This window comes from Ips typographus, linkage group LG16 (assembly GCF_016097725.1).
Source record: "Ips typographus isolate SLU linkage group LG16, UJ_Ityp_2.0, whole genome shotgun sequence".
Taxonomy (NCBI): Eukaryota; Metazoa; Arthropoda; class Insecta; order Coleoptera; family Curculionidae; genus Ips; species Ips typographus.
In genome coordinates, this window is record NC_138437.1 from 2,327,850 (window position 1) to 2,350,588 (window position 22,739).

Here is a 22,739-nt window from a genome sequence, read left to right on the forward strand (position 1 = left end):
CAATATTTCAATTCAGTTACTTTGTTAAATATGTATCAGGAAATCTCATCAAGTATCTCATTAAAATTTCTTAATTGCTGTTTGCCACTTGACATTTGTAACTTTATATGGTTTGAACACATGCAAACATCAGTTAAGATACTTGAGTAGATGTCCTCTGGTATAACTTTACTATAGTTATATCCAGTTTTCGGAAAGATAGCCAGATATTCATTTCAAATTCTACGATTACAAATTAAACCAATTAAATAAAGAAGAGGAGCTACCGAGTTATGAGCTTTTTGTGATGCATGCGTTCCAGGAACCACTCTAATTAATTTGAGAACTGTCACCTTAGTAAAAAAATCCTGACAGATATCATGTTATTTTTCCAAAAATACATCTTTTGACAAAATTGGCCGGAGTTGCTTTGCTAGATCAATATTATTTATCAAAAATTTCAATTTTCAAGTGCGTGAGTAACACTGCATTATCTATATCTTTTTGTATTAAGTAGCTCTTTCCGATAATTTATGTTATGCCTGTTGTTGTCTTAGGTTAAAATAACGATAAAATAAATTTTAACAAAATTCCCCAAGTAAACCTGGTCAAACTCACAGAGACAATCCTGCTGGTTGTAAAAAATCTGCTGTTGTTTAGTAAAGTGAATGTGTTTATATCAGCACTAAGACTGGCATTAATGGACAAAATTAAAGCAAAATCTTATTATTAAAAACCATTTTCACGAAATGACTCTCTTCCATTTCAAATAAAAATTGTTTTGCTAAAATGTAAATTTACCAAGCTCTAATTATATGAAAAATTGAAAATAAATTATTACTGAAAACTTGACATGCTATTTTGAGTCAACAAAAATTGACAACATAATGACACAAATGTGCTTTTGTGTTTATTATACGAAAGCTTATTGATATCTAGTCTAGACCAACGAACGAAGATGTTAATTACAGGACACAGTGCTGCACACTACTAAAAAAATATTTGGTACCTAAACCTTGCTCAACTAAAATCCTCCCCACCAAACTTTCGGCTGAACCAACAACCTCAAATGAAGGAGGCCTTCTTTCCGCAGGACTTCCTGGTAGAGAATGGGTTAACCTTTCGTTAGCCACGTGTCCATTGGGCTCACCAGGTGACACTGGAACTAATTTTTTTTAAAGTTAGTTTCACCCTTAAATACCAAAAAAAAACGCCATCTAGAGACCCTTAGTCAGCGTTCACAAAAATAAAAAAATCGTTGCCTGGGTTCTGGATACTACAAAAGCAACATTTAGCGTCAGTTAGATATTTGTCTCTAACGTTCTCAATTCTAACGTGGAGGTCAAATATCTGAACTCTAAAAGCCATGCAAAAAGCACCAAAAACGGGAAAACGTACATACAAACACATAAACATGTTGGATTCGAAGAAATCAACTGTTTTAATGTACCTAATTTAGTATAGAGTAACTTTGAAAGAAAATTCATTCAGGACAGTAACATTTATCATATAAGATACCAGAGTATAACCATAATTCTTAATAGCCACAAGTTATGACTTTGTATTATGCTTTTAAGTTTAGTAGAGCAAACCTATATCCAGAGTTTTTATTAATAGTAGAAGAAATATACAACGTATGCAGTATTTTTTACAACTTTTACTACTTTCAATAACCACTTAAGTCAATTTTTGTCACTCGTCAAATGGTTCACATGTTCTCGGCAAATACCCTCCTAAATTGTATTCAGGGTGTTTTCTAAGAGTACATAACTTCTTAGGGACGTATTATTCTACAGCTAAACTACAAGTAACTTTGCTCTATCAAACTGTATATCTTATAAAAAAGTATTAAAGTTTTAATTAAAATTATATTTGATACTATATTATATATATTTTGTATTTTACGTTTATCTTAAAGGTATGGCAAAAAAGGAGCCAACTATGTCACAGATGACAAGTTAATGGCATGGACACATCAAGGACAGTCAAGAGAACAGTCAAGTAAAAGTATTAATTCAAAATTATGAATGATTACTACACTTAACATGACCAGTTTCGTTGTTTCCTGCAATGCGCAAAATTTAGATTCATTTTGTGTCCAAATTGTCAGTGTTTTGTGTAGTGTTTTCTATGCAAAATGACTTTTGAATGTATCGTCTTAATTGTTTTATATAAAAAATCCAAGCGTGCAGTTGATTTCTAGAAACCACATGATTAATTAGCTGAAGAAATACCAGTTACAAAAAAAGTCATTTAATTAAGAAAGACTTAAGAGAAGAAAAAGCATTCATCTATACACCGTCGGAAAGAATTTGGAATCAGTACTTTATAAATGGGTAATTAAAAATGTATTGTCATCATTTTCATTCAAAGTTAGACAAGAAGAAACAGATTTCTTCACATATTATAAAAAATGCCACTGATACAAAATTACATCGTAAAAAAATAGTTTATTAAAGAGTTAAAAAGTAGACGGAGTATAGACACTTTTTGGATTTACTGAAATAAATTTTAGGAGTTGTATAACTGGATTTCTAAAACTAGTGGCCTACACGTCGGGGGGATTGGGCGGGCTAACCTCGGCCATGGAAAGAAGCTCGATGGTTTAAGAGACAGCAACGCGCATGCTTGTCGTCCATTCTAGGAAGTAAATCCGTCAAAGCCCCATGAGGGTGAAGGGCGCCTGCTCCATTGTCGGTCGTGGCCGGTGCTGGCAGAAACCCGGCCACAGCCATAGCTTGAGCCTGCGCGATCTTGAGGCCGCTCGCAATGCGACTAAAGCCTCCACCCCCCGCCCGCCTTCGAGGGGGCGGCGTGGGCGGCATTAGTTCTTGACTATCGCCCTGAAGACTGCACAACGCAAACATGTTTACTGTACGATCTGGCCACGGGTATTTGTGAACAGTTCATGTGTCAGTCGGGTCAGATAGTACAGTGTTCTATACAAGATTGTCAAGACAGTACCGGTTAGCGATCAAAATAATAAAATAAAACACGAAACCCAAACAGTTATTGTGATAAAAGCTAAATTGAAAAAATAGCACACCATGTCACACCCCGCATGTGCTTACCCTTATAGCTGGGGTGCAGTAAACCGGATTTACTGAAAATTAAAAGCAACTATAATGCTCCCACATTTTTATTGTGTACCCAGCTTTAATCCAATTATGATGAAAAGCAAATATAATGTAATATGTTTTCCACTATTTACCAAAATAAACAAATTTCTTTATTCATTAATTAGTGCATAAATTAAATTGTAGAATTTATATTATTTTGACAAACGCTTTAACCAGTATAGTTTTACGAATTAAGTACAGTGTAAGTCTACACAGAATACCAAAATTTCGCTTTTATAGTAGCAACACTGTTTGTTACGAAGTGCAAATCCAAATAAGCTAAATATAACAAACTGAACCAGTTTAATAGATAGAAAAAATAAGCAAACCAGTAAGAGAGAGAGAATTTTTTTTATTACCTGAATGGAACTAATTAAAGATCTTAAAATGCAATCCTATCAAATTATACCAAGTAGACAAGATGATTAAGAACTTGAGACCAAAACGGTTTAGGAACCAGTTTAGAGTTTCTAAATACCAGAAGTCCTTATACTATGATTATACGACAAGAACTGGAAATTCCAATAACATGGAAGAATGAATTATTATACAATCCAAAATTACAATTCGGCAAAGACTTAAGATAATTAGGAAACAAACACAGAAAGAAGAAGCAAGCTAATGACCGAAAAAATGAGCGAAAAAAAAAATGTAGAACAAGTCACAAAGATATGAAGTAATACAGAAATAGGTAAGAAGAAAGAAAGTGAGAACGGAATTAGATGTCTTTTTTACCAGAAAGGTATTTACTGAAGAACCGACCAGAGTAATTAAAAATTATTCAGATATTTGAATAAACTAAAATGGCTGAAGATTTTAAATTCAGGAGTTCTGGGATACCTTGGGCAACAGAACATAAAAGCGTCCAGCTTTTGAACTGGACTTGTTTAAGGACTCTTTTCCCTAGATTGCTCGGAATTATAGCAGACTATAGTACACATATAATAAGAGACTATTGATCCTTCCAATGGACTGAATATGGATAAATTTAAAAAGTTACGCAGACAAAGTAAAGAAGTTTTAAAAACAACACAACTGCATCCAAATTGATAAATTAATTAATAAGATAAATGACCCATAGGAACTGAGGTGGTGTCTTGATCATAGAATCTTGCCAGGGCATTGCAGACTACATAAACAATTAGACTTATTAAGACTACCTAAAAATTCTCCTAAATTAAAGAATGCCACTTGAGTTGAAGATCTTGTTCAGAAGGAACTGACTGGTGAGGTAGTATTAATATCTCAAGTAATAGGCCACACTCACACTTTCGAGTTTGTTACTTATAGTGATTATAGAGCAAGCAGTCAATGGATTGAGCAAAACTGGGAGTGTAGTCTTGGTACCATGATATTATGTACATTAGAACACCATGTAAGGTTTTTTACTGAATGCCAATCAAAATTTTTGCTTTCGTCAAGCGTTTTGTGAACAACAACTGCGGAAAACACTGTATGTTCTAGTCAATGAATTTGAAGATAATTGTTTTGAACTTCAGCACTGTGTGACATAAAACTTGGGTAAAAAATGATGTTGCCCAATAAAAAATTACAAACTAAAATATACCGGTTAAAGCGTTCGCAATTTTGTTCATGATTCTATGTAGAATACTAGAAGAAATAATTGATGTAACTTACTCAATGACGGTATAAGTGCTCTTCTCCGTATCGCCGTTTCTTAAATTCGTCAGAGCCCTAAGAGGAATTTCCTCATCGTGGTACCTGTCATTCAAAGAAGTGGCGCTTCCCTTGTTTTGACCCACATTCTTCCTCATCGATGTGATGTGATTCATTCCATCAGCCACAGCGTTTTTGATTGAATTGTACGGTAAATAGTCAACGCTGGAAGCTGGTGTGATTTTAATTTGGGTCGAATTCAGTTTGAGTGATTTGGCTCTGTTGAAACTGTGACCTCGTCTCATCGATGACCATACGCTTCCAAATAAGGAATGGTTACGCTGAAATAAATTATCCACGTAAAGAAACAGAAACTCAATAAGTTTTCTTGAGTGTGATGTACAGTTGTTCAGAAGATGTATCACTAATTACGCTGATTAGGATTACTGTAAACTGTAAAGTGTATACAAGCAGCATCGACGCTCAATCAGTGCTGGCAAGAAAAGAAGAAAAGGTGCGTTGTCTAACTTTCCTCCCTTGCCAGTATGAGTAGAGTAATCACCTAAGGGCTTTAATTCTACCCATCGGCACCTACTAAAGTAATTGTTACTCTTTCCTACATCATTCCCCTAAGTGGCAATATTCAGATCACTCATTATATTAATATTGATTATCAACTTACACGATGCATTGGTTCTGGGTTGTCATCAATCAATTCATCTAAGTTTCCAGAAATAGCCCGCTTCAATTCAGGGCCAGCTTCATGCAATGTTCTTAATCCAGCTTGAAGGGTCACAGTGTTATGTTGGTCTTTGTCTCCCTCTTTCAATTCTTGTTCCTTCCTCTTCTTAAACCGCCGGAAATAATCCTGGATGAGGAATGTAGCGTAGAATTTACCCACTGTAACCTCGTCATCCACTCCTGGAGGAGGTACCACTTGATCCAGCAATTTCGGACTAGTTCTTTTCCAAATTTTTTTAATCACTGCGCGCAATTCGGCGTTTGCGTCATCGATATTTCCTTCGGTTTTAATACGTAATGATGTCCGAACTACCGCGAATAACGTCGCGTTAAACAGTACCGTACCGTCACTATTTAATGGCATATTCATGGAAACTAAACGTTTACACGCTACACGATGGGGACACAATTTACCGAAACCTAAAGGGGGGGAAATTTTTCTAAGGAGGGTTACGACGTCTAAGTGCTTGATACGACCCTTAGCGTCAGGGTCGTACTCGCTCCACAACCGAATAAATTCGTCTAGATGGTGCGGGCCTAGAATTGACCAGTCCCTTGTTAAGTAGTCGAAGTTGTCCATAATTACAGCTACGAATAAGTTTATAATCTAAAAATAAAAAACTAATTTAGTTCAGTTTAGAAATTGTGAGTATAGTAAATTGGTACATTATATAAGCAAGACACGATGGCCAGTTTCAGGATCTTGACCAAAGAACCAAAACAGTGTATTGTTTCTAAGGAGAAGACAAGATTACGATGCTTATTTAAAAAGGTAGCAAATCAAGGATCTAATGCTCCAAGTTTTTCTAATGTCATTTTGAAAGTATTGCAAAGGTTATATAATATCTTGTAATTTTGCTTGATCCAAGGACCTCAAGTCTTCTAGACACTATTGCAACTTCTTCAGATATTGATCAGCCAAGCACCTAGAATATTTTCATAATCTGTATATTTATTGTTGTGGAATAATGTTTTTTCGTCTACGGTTTGGTCTGATAAGGTCTGCTCTTACACTTTTATGATTGCAATTTTACTTAATTTACTCTTGTAATCTTAATTTAGTTGTTTATCATTTTAGATGTTTCACCATTTTATGTTAACTTACCACATAATTAATTTATTTTATATTTTGTTTTATAAGTCTTCCTTTTTGTGTCAATGCAGCAGTTTCTGGGTAACACTTTTGTGTATTTTAGGTCTGATGATGGCTTAGGCCGAAACCGTTAACCTACCTATTAAATTATCGTGGCAACGCCTTTGTGTTTTGTTTTCCTTATTTTTGCATAAATATCTATTTCTTATTATGTTTATTATTTTTTTCAAAATGTTTCACATGTGTCAAATACTCTCTTCAAAGTCATGGTAAGTCATCTAGACAAGGTACTGTGTTTGTTGTATTTTGAGGTTTCTTATATACTCTTCAGGTGATTTTGATATAATCTGTAATTTAACACTTATTCAAAGAAACAATTAACAGGAAAATAAAACGTAGATATAGCAGCTATCCTTTGATTGACATCAGCAGCACTTTAAAAAAAAACCTGTATCAGGTACTTTAGAGATAAAATATTTTTTAGTACTGTCATTTTCATAAGACCAAAACTTTAATCGGGAAACACAGGGTGCTGAATGACTAACCAGTACAGTTTTTTCCAATTCCAGTTTACAAGCTTTTTCAGAATCGGGCTGTTCTATGCCATTACTGTAGGACCGTAGATGTAACAGAAATAACCATATAAGCTATGTATACTAAGATGTCAGAACATAAATGACGATAAGAGAAATTGGTTCTTGAGTTTGTTTCTTTTAGTTCCTACATGTTATTGTATGTTTGTCGTTTTGTGTTATTAAACAACGTGTTTAGTTAAGAAGTGTCAGTCTTGCTACTAAATTCAATCCAGAATCTAGTAGAAACCCACATTTCGGTTATCAGAATTTATATGACAAACAAAACAAATCTTGTATCAGTATGCTCCACAAGTTCCTTAAGAAACCCAGCACCATCCTTCAATGGACAATGAGGGAATAAGATTCCTTTTTTCTAAAAACTAGCTCAAACAACTAAATAGAAAGGTGAAATTCGGACCCACACAGGAACTGAAAGAGACACTGGAGTACGAAGCAGACAAATGACCAGACCACTAAAAAGTTCTTAAAGCAAATGACATAAGAAAATTGAAAACTGCAAAATGGAGTAAAGAAAATCACAACTGTTTTGTGTTGATCTGAAGATTGGGATAACAGGAATCCTAAAAGGAAGACAGCTGATGACAAAAACAGAAAAGCGTTGAACCGCTTTGTGTCAGCGAGATTCTGCTCATCACCAACACTCTTAAAGAAAAAGAAGACTAGGAGTTTGACCTTTTAGAGTCTTTAAAAATACATACAGGAAATGTGATTTTCCTAACTCGTTTGCCATAGGAAATGAGAGTATTTTCAGCAAGTTTTCACTTTCGGTTCTTCAGGAACCTTAGATATTTACATATTCCCTGAATTAAACTTTGACTTTGAAAACTGTGTAGTTAATTAAAAATTCACTCTGAAAGAGATATTAAAAAAAACTTACCAAAAATGAACACAACACATAAAACGAAATAAAATATGGATAGGCAGTATCGGAGCCGCAATATTGAGACTCTGTACGATTGAGTCTTCTATCACATTTCGCTCTTTTGGTATCTGCGCAGTCCATCATTATTTCTTGCCATGCTTCTCCTGCAAATGTATGTTTCTTTCACTAGAGTGCACATAAATGGACTGAATTTTACCTGTTGCTGAGCGAAATAGAACTAAAACTGCTTGGAAAAACGAAGCAAAATTATTATTCCTTGTCAAAGCAGTGCCGGACTCTAAATCGTTACTCTCGATCTTGCCAAACATCTGAAAACCACAATTTAAAGTATATTTGCAGAATTACAGCTAAAAAGGTAATCTTACCTGCATTCCTATAACTGCATAAATAAAGAACAACATGACAATTAATAAGGCTACATAAGGGAGAGCTTGAAATGACTTGAAGAATGTCCACAATAGAGTTCTGATACCCTCTCCTCTGCTTAGTAATTTAATTAAACGCATTACACGAAACAATCGAAAGAAGTTTCCAGATAACTTTATTCTTTTTGGTCCTGGAGGCTGAAATATGGATCAAAAAGTGTCATAACAACCTGAAGATCACAAACAGCGATAAAATACTTACGCTAACATCTTGATATACTATATCAATAAAACTCCCCAAAACAATAAAAAAATCAAAAATGTTCCAAGCGTCTCCAAAATAATTCTGAAAAATACCAGGTAAGTAAGTGATTTTTTTTTGCGAAAAAAACTCACTTTAATTCTAAAAGCTGCCAGTTTAAATACAAATTCCATAGCAAACACTGCAGTAAATATCATGTTCAAGTAATCCAGTGCTAACCCGTACAAATCCGGTTGATTGTGGAATTTCATTGCCAAAGTTATGGTGTTAATAATAATCAATGTAAAAATTGCATATTCAAAGGGTTTGGATGTTACGAACCACCAAACTTTATACTGAATTCTGTGTTTGGGAATGTATCTCCTAATAGGTTTGGCTTTCAAAGCAAATTCTATGCAGTTTCTCTGGTTCTTATCCAACTCGCAGTTTTTATATTCTTGTTCACCCTCGTTTTGGAATGTGACGATAACGAAACCGACGAAAATATTAACCATAAAAAACGCTATAATGATAATGTAAATGATGTAGTAAGCAGCTACTATAGGCCTGTAATTGTGAATTGGTCCTTTGTTTTCAGTGTTTGAGTCAATTGACACGTAAAGCAGCGCGGGCCAACCCTCGAAAGTCGATACGGTGAAAAGGGTTAACATTGCTTTGGCAACATTGTCAAAGTGGAATTTATTTTGTTCCCATTCTCTATCTTTCATGGATGGTTTATTAATGTCTCCATCCACATAAACCAGAAACGTTCCGCTGGAAATTAGGATTAATATTTGTCGGTTAGTTTATGTGATCTGTGTAACTTACTTGCATTCTGCTGCTGTCAGTTTTGATCGATCGGTGCAATGAGAGAATTTACCCTAAACATAGAAGTAAAAATTAGGTTCTGGTTTATTTGGTTTTTTGACAGAAAACGCAAAATTGCATTCTACGTAGCGCAACATATTCTAGAAAAACACTAGTTAAACCTTAACTTCAATGTATTTTATGATAGTTGGCAGTGTTCGAAATTAAGGCAGTATGTTTAAGTATTTTAAATTGTTAATGTAACTTTTCTAAGACCGCTATTTTTGATTATGAAGGTCACTAAACTCTACACAGGGTGTGCGTGGAAGAAACCATAGGAAAAGCTTGACAACATAGGAATTTCTGGAACATAGTTCACAGGCAGACAGGAAAGTTTATTAAGAGCATAAAATTGCTCAGACTGAGCAGACAAAACCAAAGATTACATTTCCTGGTTATTCAAAGAATATGTTGTACTACGTAGCAGAAAAGCATTGCATGCAAAGACTTTTTTAAGATTGAGCAAAGGCGTGATTATCTGTAGTAAGTGAAACAAATTAGTTCCGTTGCACAGAAACGGACAGCATGCAAAAATAGGATAAAAAACGGCGATCACTTGTAGTCATAACTAGTAAAATCCACAACGTAAAAGAGTGTAAGTGCATCTGGTTTGTCGACATCGCAGTGTTAGATACCGTTGCTCGGCATTATCAGTTAAATTCTGTCATCCTCTAGTGCTAATTTGTAGTTCAGCCCAAGCTACCTGGGTTGCATTTGCGCAGCCGCGTAGATCCATAATACAAAATAATAACTATTCAAACATACAGGCTAAAAGTGACTAACCAAAAAAATATATTTGCATTAATTGATGTTTTTGAATGTCAAAGGGTATAACATATTATGATAGAAGGAATGAAAACGTTTTTATTTACTACTACGTACAATAATGCTGTTCTATATCACATGCACAAATAAATGTTACAATACAGTTGTCGATTATTCTATAGATACAAATTAGTCGCAGAAAATAAATTGGAGTATGTGATTCGTGAGCGTGGTCTGTGAGCTGAGCGATCGGGCGACGCAGGCGCCCTACTCATGCTACTACGTAGTCGTCATCAGCTACGACAGAACATGCACATTTACGGCGCTGAAGCCCCGTTTGGGATTTACCTTGAAGAGCTGCACTCCAATGACAGCGAACATGAATTGGAGAAGGTAGGTAACCAGCATGATATTGCCAATTGTCTTAATGGCTACTATCACACATTTGACTACGTACTAGTCGTAGTGGAAGGAATGAAACAAACGAAACAGTCAGTTACAAGCACACAAGTACAACAGTTATTATATTATAGATACTTAAAATACGTTTCTAATTTGAGGAGGAAGGGGATTTGGTGAACATAAATGTTTGTCCTTTACAGTGTGACATTGACGCCCAAACAACAAATTTGGTATATTTACGGTCGCTCTGACGTAAAACAGACGGGGTGGGACCTGTATGCGTTTACTAAAATAAGACAGGCAAAGAGTGGTGGGGCATCGCGCAGCCGTCTCAAATGCACCCTGGGTCGACCAAGCGGCGGCGGTGCCCTACCCTAGATATGACTACAAGTGGTTGAGGATGACTTCGCTGTAGACGGATCGAAACGTTGCAAAGCCGCACACATGCGGGTTAGTAGCGGTACGATACAACTTGACTCGATGCTGCAGCTGGGAACCAACCCATAGGTGCATTTGCAGGACAACAACGGACTGCTGGTGCCTACCTTAAATAACTGGACTCCAATTACCGCGAACATGAATTGAAGCAGGCTAGTTACCATCAGGATATTGCCTATGGTCTTAACCGCGACTATCACGCATTGGACTACGTGCTAAGGACAGACAGTAATTTTTAATCAATTATTGGGTCAGTCCCGTCAATATTTTTATACCTCTGACTTTAAGTTGTAACAATTTGCCACACTTATATATAAAAATACAAGGTATAATAGTGACTTCTTAATAATTATCTACGCGAAAAGAAATATGTCCTTACCTTCAGTCCTTTGGCACGGTTGATGGCTCTAAGTGGTCTCAATACCCTAAGAACTCTCAAAATTTTTACCACCGACATCGCCCCTTGACTGAAAAGAATTAAAAAAATTAATCAAGTACCAATATATTGATATTTTATTTTTTTTCAGGTGCAATTTAAATTTCTAATTTATTTAAAAAACTTAAAGTACCAAGTACAATACAATAAAATGCGCAACTTTCCTCCATTTAACTAAAGCTCTATGAACTATACTTTTTGAGATAGCAATGCTAATGCATCGAATTTGTAACACATAACATAACATAACATATAGCAATTTCATCCACAATAAAGTCATTCTAATTACTTTCAGTACTTTTATTTACCAATACAAGATGGATTATGATCAAATTTACGTTTTTATGGGCGGCATGCTGGATAGGAAAAAGTAATACGTTTCATTCTTATTTATGTGATTCTATCTATCTTCTTGTGACAAGAATTATTTTAATTCTAAATATTGAATTTAAATAAAATTTAGTATGGGGACCTTTGAGAGTTTTGTCGGAAGTGTCATCGGTTTTACTAAAAAAAAGAAAATGACAATATACATTTAAAAAAAAATCGAATATTTGTGTTACTCTGTATCTTAAATTCACTTACACCTTGATTAAGCTTTTTTTAGGAAATAAACAATGTTTAATCTATTTGAAATTGATAGATACAACGGATTTTAAAATTATGAATCATAATATTTTAGAGCTCAATGGCGCAATAATTTACTGTGAAATTTAAGATAATTCTAATAACTCTTTACTGCGCTTAAACAGCCATGGTAAAAGCCATTTTCTGATAACTTTCAAATCAAGATGTAATCACTTTTGGTGTATTATTAACATCTTCCTTTTTGACTTTTAGTGTTTGATTAATAGCCAACAGGACCTAGGCAAGAAGAAGAAGTAGGTTGTATTGAGAAAGCAGCAGAAGTTATCTTATGTTATCAAAAAATGTCCAAAAATCTGAGCAAAAGAAGGAATTAGGTAGTATTTTCTGCACATATTGTCCATGTCCCCAGAACTAAATTATGCAATAAAATATTTGATGCTAGTTTTGGATTCTTTTTAAACTGGATAAAAGTAATTCCTCTACTAGTATTTACTATACTTTACAGGGTCAATAGCAAAAGAGTTAAGCAACGTGAAACACAGGGTACTTAAATAGCAAGAAACTTATCGAAATGTCCCTGTATTATCTATTTAGTGACAAGAGACTTGATTTTTTGCAAAATATACAAAGTTTGAAAAAAAATAATAAAAAAAGATTTACGGTTCTTCAATATTTAGTAGGGTCATTTAAATTATACTGAGGTGCTCATAAAGAAGTAGTAAGCCAATACTGCTTTTTTTTAACACTGTATATAACATATTTTATTTGAAATAAAGTTGGTAAGAATCTTGAATAAACCGGTTTCTACCTTGCTTCATTTCTATTTCGTTAGTTTGAAAGACATACAGCAAGCATGCATACTGTTATGAAAACATACTTTATAATAATCATGATTAAAATCATGCTAAAAATCAAATAGGAAAATACGATTTTATTGTCCATTTGTCTGTTAAATTATTAATGTGCCTATTTTATTATTTATCGTATTACGTTGGGATTAATATCCATAATAAATTTATTTTTGTATGTTTACTTAATAGGCTATTTTTTAGCTATTTTTTAGATTTTATGACATTTTATTAAGTTGGTAAAGTAATGCCAATTGTTGACATTTACTTTCATTTGTATAATTAATTAATACATTTTTACATGTTATTAAACAGGGGTTTCATGTCATGCTGAAAAAGATCTGAATTATTGATAAATGATAACCAATTTTTTAGTGGTTGTAATTCTGACTCTTAATTTAAACGTAACATATGCAGTTTTAGCGTTATTTGTTTAGGATGCTTTCTAGATTTGTCTTAACACCTTAAGTTTATGCATTAAACGTGTACATAGTGGCGATGCTATTAGACCACTTGTCAACACATTAAGGGAACAATGTAAATGTTAGCAGATTATACAGGGCGTCGCTAAAATATCCGGATAGTTTCAGATAGCTTTACACCCTTAATAATTTTTATGCAAATACGAATTTTTAGTATCCAACTTTGAATATTTAATAATTAGGGTAAACTCTACTTGTGTGAGAGACACCGTTTACTATAAAACAATATTATGTTAAGGATTTTGAGTTTAAAAACTTACCTATTAAATATTGAAACCAAAGAAACACATACGACAACTAAATCCAAAACATTGAAGGCAGATCTTAAAAAGGCACCCTTGTGCAGAATGCACCCGTACGAAATAGTCTTAAGAATTAATTCCACCGAAAATATTCCGGTAAAAATGTAGTCGAACTTGGTTAAAATCTGAAAAAAAAACAAGGTAAATTAGTTTTTTTCGAATTGAACGTTTAAATCGATGCCCAATTTGACTTGCAACATATTATAGAAAGGAATAACCCCAACTTAGCTTGAATACTCAATTTGCTCTAACTAAAAGTCAAATTTGGGACCCCACAACAATAAAAATTAAACTCACAAACTCACCTCGGCTTTTTTATTGTCCTTATCAGGAATAGGGTCTTCTAACGCTAAGAGAGCCGAAGAAACCAGAATGCAGACCAAGATTATGTTGCTAAAGTAGCTATGGTTACATAACCAATGGCACAACACTCGAAACCTAAAACATCAATTTATTAAAACTTATCTAGTATTTAACAGTAAGTAGTTCAAATTTTAATTATGATTTATACACGACCCTAAACGTTAGAACAAGTACGTCAGTAAGAACTCTGCTGATTAAATACAAACCTAAAATGGAAACAAGTTTGGTTTCAAGTTATTAATTTAAAAATCAAACCTTAAATAAGGGCAGAAGAAGTACGTACCCTTTTACTCTGGTTATAATTAGGAAATAGTCTATTGGCTCTATTCAGAGATTCTATTATTAGAGAGTAATTTCCTGAGAATATTACCTCAACATTTTTCGCAAGTCAGAAAGATAATCTTAGTGACATACTTGTACAGAAACAATTTTAGTATTGGTTAAATACATTGAATTGGATGTGATTAAAACAATTGCAAAACTACTCTATAAGGATTAATTCACCATAACACCTCAAACTGTGGAGAACACCGTAAAAGAGTAGTAAAACCACATGAAACACTCCAAAAGATGTAGGATCAATGACAACTTTATCTGCAGAAAGTCACATTAAAATCACTTGCTGCGGATAAAATCTGGGTTTGAAAACAAAAAAACAAAAAAATCTTCTCAACCCCATTTTACTGGTATCTGAAAATTGTTGTTTAGCTCAAGGGGAAAAACCACAACAGCATCTACTGGATGATTGACATATTGGATGATGCGCAAAAAGCTGCGCAGTGCTCAAAAATAAAAAAGATAAAGGGAAAGCGGTCACACTTTGATGAGTCCTAACCCCGTCTATTTCACCTGTTAGTTTGAGAAAAAACGAAGAAGGACGAAGCAGGAGGGATCGGTACGATCTGAGAAGGTTTTGTTTCAGAAAGACGTCGTGGCTGCGAATCATCTACTTGATTATCGTCGTAGTCATCATTATCTGTAAGGTTACACCAGTACTTATTACTACAAGTTTTTGATCAACATAGCTGCAGCATACCAATGTTAGGTTATAGGAACCTTATATTCCTGCTAAATCAATAATTAAAAAAGAAACAACAACAACAAATCTGCAGCTACGTTCTGTTCACTAAAGCGTACCTGTTTTTATAAGAGAATATAAAAAAGGCACTGCCTTTCGGAATTGGTTTGATTTTATTAACTATGGTAACCTCGGACAGTCGACGAGGTCTTGCCGATTCTATTTGGTTTACCATATCATTCTCGTCCTCACCATCTTCGTCTGAAAATAACTTTTATCGTTTTTGTTCCCCCTTTTAAAAACTTTCATCCCCTGTCTCGAAAATAAAATAATAAAACAAACCTCCTTTGACATTACCTTCGTTTTGTTCCCCATCCTCATCGTCCTGTTCCAAGTCAAGTTTTGTTTCCGCTTCTTCTTCTTCTTCTTCTTCATGTCCCGACCTAGAATTCCAGTTTAAATTATCATAGATAATTAGTTGGCATGAACATTTATTTTTGTAGTTTATCGAACACCCTGTAGAAATCTGAGAAACTGATTGATAGCAACTAGTAACTCATGAGCAAAGAAATCTAGATCTCTGAAGGTACATCTTAGGAAAAGATATTTTTAAATGGATTGGGTATACAGGGTGTGCCAATATTTATGATCAAGCTTTGGGTATGATTAGAAAGACATATTTTAAGCTATGTTTGTCCTATATAAACTATTTTTTTATAATACATATCAAATTACAGTTTTATCATCTCAAATAAAAAAAAAGTATATGATATTACATACCAAGACGTAATAGTTAATTCAAAAACGCTTTTTTAACTAGAAAACCGATTTTTTGCACGTCTAAATAGTTCTTAATAAGACGAATTTAAAAGGTAATTTTATTTAGAGTACTAATTTATTGAATTTATTTTTTAAATGGGTTCTTATTAACATGAAGTTAATAAGACCAAATTTTGTTTGACGCTAAGTTAAATTATTATGGCAAATTCCATAAAGATACCAGTTTGTCTCATGCCCAATGCGACCTTACCTGCATAGTTCTCTCAAAACATAAGGTTAATTTTTGTGTATAATCGAATTTAAACGGTAATTTCAGAAACTCATTTATTTCATGACAATTTGAATCTTCTCTTGCTTCTACAGAGTGTATAAAATCAGAAAAAATGGACATTTTGTCATTTAATTTTAAAATATTGTACCTACCTATCAGAATATTGTCCATCTTCCATGTCTTCATCTATGCTGTGCTCTTCTTCCTCTTCTTCTTCAACCTCTTCTTCCTGATTAGGAGTGGGGCTTTTCGATCTTTTACCCTCTTGTTCTGCTTTCTCCTCCTCTTCCTTTTCTATTGCAGTCAGTGACTCTGCATCGGCTAAATTGTCCACGGCAATAGCCAAGAACACATTAAGAAGGATATCTGCGCTTTTAGTATAAGGAAAATTTCGATACTGTGGTAGTATATTGGGAAACAGTAAAAAAGGATACAGTTACCACAGATGAAAAGTATAATATAGTATATACACGCTAAAGCACCAAAGCCCTGTACGCCTCCATAGGCTTCAATCCCTTCATACATCACCATGTTCCAATCCTCACCGGTTAATATCTACAAACAAAAGTTTTACTGACTTTCCGCTAGTTTTTTTGATAAGTAAACAATTTCATGTGAATAAGATGCAAAATCGACTAGAATTAATTTTCATATAAGGACAAATTTCTTTGCTGAATGACAAATTTTGGTGCTGGCGGGTTTTGTGGCAATTTCGACCTTACTTTTTTCAGAAAAACTCGATTAAAACTCATTTTTGAGATCCCTATATTTGCACATGAATTTGTGGCACTCGTTTTCCTTTGCATTTCAAATACTTCATAAAAAAGTCATTAAATTATTTTTCCTTGTTGGGTTATTAAATTCAGCATCTGAGCTTAATATTAAAATTCCAATTTTCTCAGGCAATTTTTCAGAGGCATTGTTGAGTTCGCAATTATATTAAAATCTGACCTGAAACACCGTCAGCAAGCTTTGCCAGAAACTGTCGAAATTGTATCTGATTTTCTCCTCAGTTTTCTTATTGAAGCGTCCTCCGAATACTTGCATTCCCAACAGGGCAAAAATAACAATAAACAAAAACAGTAGCAGCAACAATGAAGCGATCGATTGTATCGAATTCAACAACGATGCCACTAAATTGGACAGTGACCGCCAGTATCTACAAAAAATTTATTTTACTATTTGTAAATTGTTATTGTCTTATAAACTTACTTAGTAACTTTAAAAACTCTCAACAGTCTAACGCAACGTAACACAGATATACCCAAAGGAGGCATGATGTTTGTATTAGTTAACACCATTTCGGATATACTACCTATGACAACGAAACAGTCGAAGCGATTAAACAACGACACGAAATAACCCTACAAAAAACTAATTTTGTGAAAACCAATGTGGTGGTAAAGGTTAAGGGACACTTACCTGAAAACCCAAACTGTACATTTTCAACAACATTTCTAACGTAAACAACGCGATAAAAAACATATTAGTATATTCTGAAAGAAAAAAGTTGATATAAAAATAATTTCAAGTCAGATTAAAGAAAACATACCTTGAAATTCATCTAGCCAAGGAGGTTGTTCATAATGTTCCGTAGCTAGAACTCCGGTATTCAAGAAAACTAAAACTATAATGAGCCAATAAAACGTTTGCGATTTGACAGCTTTCCTGCAAGCTCTTCGCATCCTCCTGTTAGCCCTGTCAAACCCTTTTTTCTTCTTTGAGAACCAGGAATCCTGTTGAACCTCCTCTTCCCCCAACTGATCAGTAGATGCCATTTCATTAGCGATGTTGTTTCTCTGATCTTGATTTTGCTGATCTTCCCCCTCAGGCTCGATATCCTCAGCTTGAGTAATCCAGTCTAAATATCCCCTCAAATCTTCTTCCAACTGTTGCTTTTCTCTTAATTTATGAAAATCACCACGCGCTTTAGCTTTTTCTCTTTCTTTAGAAAACTCTCCGCTCAGGACACCAAGAATTAAATTCATAACGAAAAACGCTCCTAAGATTACCATGGAAACGAAATACGACCATTGCCATTCACGACCTAAAGCGTCTTGAATCTGCAGTGTTTTGTTTTAAAATAATTTACGTGTATATTTTTAAAGATATTACAAACTTACGCTGTAAAGAACATCAGTCCACCCTTCCAGAGTAATACATTGGAACACAGTTAACATGGCTAAACCAAAATTATCGAAATTTGTTATGCCCGAATTAGGGCCTTCGTAATCGCCCTCGCAAACATAATCGAAACCAATTTCGCTCGTACAATTGAAACCTTCCCCACAAGGATGCGGTTCTTCCATATACTCCCCTAGTAACGAAATTGCAATTAACAAGGGATTTAGGGTTTAAGTGATTAGCCACTAGAATTCGGATTAGATGCTCAGAGTGACATCTTTAAGGTAACTGATTATATAACTATTTGCAGCTGTACATTTCTGTACATACTAACATAATAACAAATTACTGAATTATGATGTATTGATCTTAATAAATGCGTTCTAAGAAAATTCTGAGCCTTTTAATATACCTACTCCAGATCCAGTTTGAAGATCCTCAAACTTCCATAGCTAATTCACATCTTCTATGTCACTGGAGATGCCTTCTTGACAAAATAAGAGTTACTAAGCTAATTCACATTCTCTGGGTTATTGGAAACGCTTTCATCAAGGATTGTACATTTCAGGATATATTTAAAATACGAATTTAAAGTCATTTAAAAAACCTTTGAGTAAATAGTCATGGCTTTTATCTTTGAAGAAGTATTCTTCACAGAGTTTTAATCTTGTCAAAGTCCTTGAAAGGTCCGTTTTTAAGTTTAAAACTATTTGAGTTAGTTCTTCAGGCCCACCGAAAGGTTCTAAACAGCAAATTTGAAAGTTTAGCGTTTCTGAAGTTACATTATTCATGATTCAGGAAGCCTTCTTCATTTTAAGACTTCGCGAGTTAATACGTAGTTTTAGATTATGTCATGGCTCTCAAAAGCAATTTCTTCTTTCCGAGCTAATTTACTTTCTCTGGAATATTGGAGAAGCCTTCTTCACAAAACTACTCATTAATCAATCAAGGTCCTCCAAGCAGAGTGCGAGGTTTAAAAACTTTTGAAATTTGGAGAAACCTTCTAAGTTATAATCATTTTAAGGTTCACAATAGTGGTCTTCTAGGTTCTCTCTCTACGGACTAGTTTTCTAGGTAAAACTTTATTAGCTAACTTAGTTTCTCTAGTTTTTGGCAAAACTTATATAGGGCTTTACACAAGTCTTAGGGAAGGAGGAAGGTCAAAATTTAGCCTTTCTGACCAATCCGGTATTAGCAGAAGCTTTCCTTATGAGGGTTTAGCATCTACCATCCCTCAGGTCAGTTTTTAAGAATGAATTCTAATTCACTTTTTGCATCATGTATTTAGAGAAGCTTAACCAAACTTTTATAATTTGTGTGGTTACTCATATTTGCCATGGCCATGATAAAGTCTCCTCCTCAGAATTATAAGCATTTTTGAAAAAAACTGCTTAAGAAGGTTTTACGCATTTCAATGTTCTTCAGGTCAGTTTCAGGCAAGTTTTGTAACTATAGTTTTCTTTCTTTCGGGTGCTGCAAAAAAATTTGACTAGGTTTTCCAGGTATGGATTGGAAGGGTTTAAAACATTTTCACATTGTCTTCCATATTCTATAGAAAAGCTTTCTTCATAGAATTGTAGGCATTTCAAGAACCTCCAGATCAATTCTTCTACTTTCTCCATGTTCTTGAAGAAGTGTTAAATTACTTTAAGTTTATTGTTAAGGTTTGAAACTAGTTTTAATTTCTTAGTTTTTCGAATATCATTTCAAATAGTTTAGTAGTTCTCCATGTCTATAAAAACGTTACCTACAAAGGGTTTTAAGCTTATACAGTCAAAATATTTGAGATATATATAGAGTTATAGTGTTTCATTTAAAAATATGAAAAAATATGTTACAGAATTCTCTATGTCTACTTTTTTATACAATAAAGATAAGTAAACTTGGGTGACACTCATATAGTTATTGACAACCGAATAGAGATCTGTGGTGGGCAAAGTGAAACACCATGTATATTAAAAACTGCTAAAATCGTCCAAAATTAAACAATTAGAACCGATAAAACAAGTCTAAAATAAAAACCAGTAAAATAACGAAAACAATAAAGAACACTCGTGACCAATTATTTTTAAGTGTCAGATTATCTGTGCTAAATAAATATAATAAAGATTTTTATAACTCTAGTGATTCCGTCCGACGTTGGTGGTACTGTCAGAATATGGGAATTTTGGTATAATTTATTAAGCGATGACAAACACTGAAATAGTTTTTTGGGAGAAAGTGTGAATTAACTTTTCCATAATGGTAATATCGCAGCTTTTACATATTCACTCCTCAAACATCCTGACTATAGAATTAACGATATCCAAATTTGGAACTTAAATTGTACTAAAGGTATTGCAACTTAATGACAGTACTGTCACTCCGAACACTCTAATAGCATACAGTTTTCATACTTACTTGTGTTTTTGTGTATGCAAGTTTTATGCAACTGCCCTGAGAATAGCTCCAGTCCTATGATGGCGTAAATAATAATTACGAACAATACCAACAGAGCGATGTGTAGCAAAGGCACCATGGCACGAAGAATTGAATTCAATACAACTTGAAGACCTAACAAAAGAAAACTTATTTTTCGACACATGTGTATAATCAATATATTTTCATTCTTAAACCCTCCATACACATCTTATCTAAAGAGGTAATTTTTTTGAGCCTGCAGGGCACAGATTTAACAATAAAATATTTTCTAGACCTATGTGTATATGACTGGCTTTAGGGTCAAAGTGAAAAAATATACAAGACAGCTGAACCACATAATTATTTTCACCAGAAAATTCGCACTTAAAACAATATTTTAAGTAATTAATTTACACGATGATAACATTAACAGTTTTAGATGACAAGACACCGAAAATTAGATTAATATTTTAGTTTTACTCTCGAGCAAATCCAAATAAAACGACTTTGCTATTTAGTTAACGTTCATGATCCTGTCGCTTAAATTATATTTACTAGACATTGTAGTAAATTTATACATTCATGAAAATTAATTACGCTAAATACCGTATATTCTAAGGAAAATCGAATTAAGGGTGCAGGAGATATACTTACTGGGTACTCCGGAAACAAGTCTTAAGGGACGCAACACTCTGAATGCTCTTAAAGCTTTCACGTCAAAGCTGTCTCTTGTTAAAAACGAGAGAGCTGTACTTATCATACTGGAAATGAAGAATATAGGATTTTAAGGGTTGATATATCTTGCGCCATTGCCCAAAAGGGTAAGGGTCTTACCCTATAACTACGATTGTAAAATCTAGCAAATTCCATCCATTTCTCAAATACGCTCCTGGATGCATTAAGAAACCATACGCGATTATTTTCATTATACACTCAGCCGTAAAAATCACTAAAAAGATGTATTCGATTTTTTCCTGAAAACAAATACATCTTTAAAATAAATTTAATAAAAAAAAATTCTAACTCACCAAATACGCATTGGTAATGTTGGAATCTCCATTAGGAAAGGGGGTGTATATAGCTAAAGCAACACAATTTGCAAAAATCGTCATCAAAATCAGCCATTCAAAAGGTCTACAGCTAAATTAAGGAAAATTCCGTAAGACACCATTCCTACAAATTAAACTCAGTCGAGAATATTTGAGCATTAAATAATTAATGAACTCGCAGGGAATAAAAGTTTTACTTAAGAGTAATTTTCCGAGAGCTTGTTTGTTGTAACGGAGTGACATAAATCGGTTCCAACATAATGGAAATTCGATAATTGTATATAACTTCGACTTTATTAGATTATTAAAGCACATTAATCTGATAGAGCAGATATAATACGGTTAAACATAGAATGCTCTATTATACGTCAAAGTTTTAATTTACTTTTCGTTTTATGGCAGCTAACTCATTTTACCATATATTAATTACCTGTTTGCAATGTAAAGGGATTTTATCTAATTGAGATTTGAGATTTTGTCTTTAATTCGGTGAAGTACTGCCAAAGTCCGTTTTGCAGTGCAGTTTCTAGTTTTGCTACCAGAGTTGACAACATTCTAGTTTTATGGTCAAAGTTTGCGATGTTGCAATTTGAAAGCTACTTTGCTAGTCATTTATGCTATTCATTTTTAGTTTTGGTACCATAATTTGCAACGTCGCCTGTAAAAATACAGCAACTTTTTATGACAATATCTTTGCCTTTGAAAAATTTGTTTCAAGTTACTCATTTTCTTTCATGTTATGTTATATTCTCACATCGAATCAGATATAGTTTCTAAAACGGGTTTTACACCAAACATTTTAAATCAAAGTAATTGAACACTTTTATTTTATCTATGTTTACTCATCAACATGATTAAAACTTGCACCTTCTAATGGTGGCTTTTACTGTCAAAAACCTGAAACTTTGAAAAAATGCATTTATTTACAACAAAGAATATGTCATTTGGGTCCATTTTTGCGTCAAAACGGTT

General features: G+C 33.8%; 1 protein-coding gene across 2 annotated transcripts in view; it reads right to left on the reverse strand.

The window, feature by feature from the left end:
• LOC145738597 (muscle calcium channel subunit alpha-1-like) overlaps positions 1–22,739 on the reverse strand; it is a 69,959-nt gene that overhangs the window by 2,754 nt on the left and 44,466 nt on the right. The window contains exons 3-29 of one of the 2 annotated variants that reach the window (XM_081993461.1): positions 21,747–21,852; positions 21,553–21,692; positions 21,373–21,479; positions 20,719–20,871; positions 18,318–18,511; positions 17,747–18,257; positions 17,617–17,690; positions 17,407–17,558; positions 17,146–17,353; positions 16,629–16,749; positions 16,347–16,560; positions 15,501–15,586; positions 15,263–15,404; positions 14,068–14,200; positions 13,721–13,887; positions 11,486–11,573; positions 10,615–10,722; positions 9,463–9,515; positions 8,790–9,408; positions 8,656–8,739; positions 8,394–8,591; positions 8,225–8,336; positions 8,023–8,171; positions 5,398–6,063; positions 4,737–5,056; positions 2,558–2,829; positions 989–1,144 (exon numbers count right to left, since the gene is read on the reverse strand). In XM_081993461.1, the coding sequence (XP_081849587.1) occupies positions 989–1,144; positions 2,558–2,829; positions 4,737–5,056; positions 5,398–6,063; positions 8,023–8,171; positions 8,225–8,336; positions 8,394–8,591; positions 8,656–8,739; positions 8,790–9,408; positions 9,463–9,515; positions 10,615–10,722; positions 11,486–11,573; positions 13,721–13,887; positions 14,068–14,200; positions 15,263–15,404; positions 15,501–15,586; positions 16,347–16,560; positions 16,629–16,749; positions 17,146–17,353; positions 17,407–17,558; positions 17,617–17,690; positions 17,747–18,257; positions 18,318–18,511; positions 20,719–20,871; positions 21,373–21,479; positions 21,553–21,692; positions 21,747–21,852 (5,333 nt within the window). Of the gene's footprint in view, positions 1–988; positions 1,145–2,557; positions 2,830–4,736; positions 5,057–5,397; positions 6,064–8,022; positions 8,172–8,224; positions 8,337–8,393; positions 8,592–8,655; positions 8,740–8,789; positions 9,409–9,462; positions 9,516–10,614; positions 10,723–11,213; positions 11,322–11,485; positions 11,574–13,720; positions 13,888–14,067; positions 14,201–15,262; positions 15,405–15,500; positions 15,587–16,346; positions 16,561–16,628; positions 16,750–17,145; positions 17,354–17,406; positions 17,559–17,616; positions 17,691–17,746; positions 18,258–18,317; positions 18,512–20,718; positions 20,872–21,372; positions 21,480–21,552; positions 21,693–21,746; positions 21,853–22,739 lie in introns of both variants that reach the window. The other variant, XM_081993460.1, reaches the window with a different exon arrangement.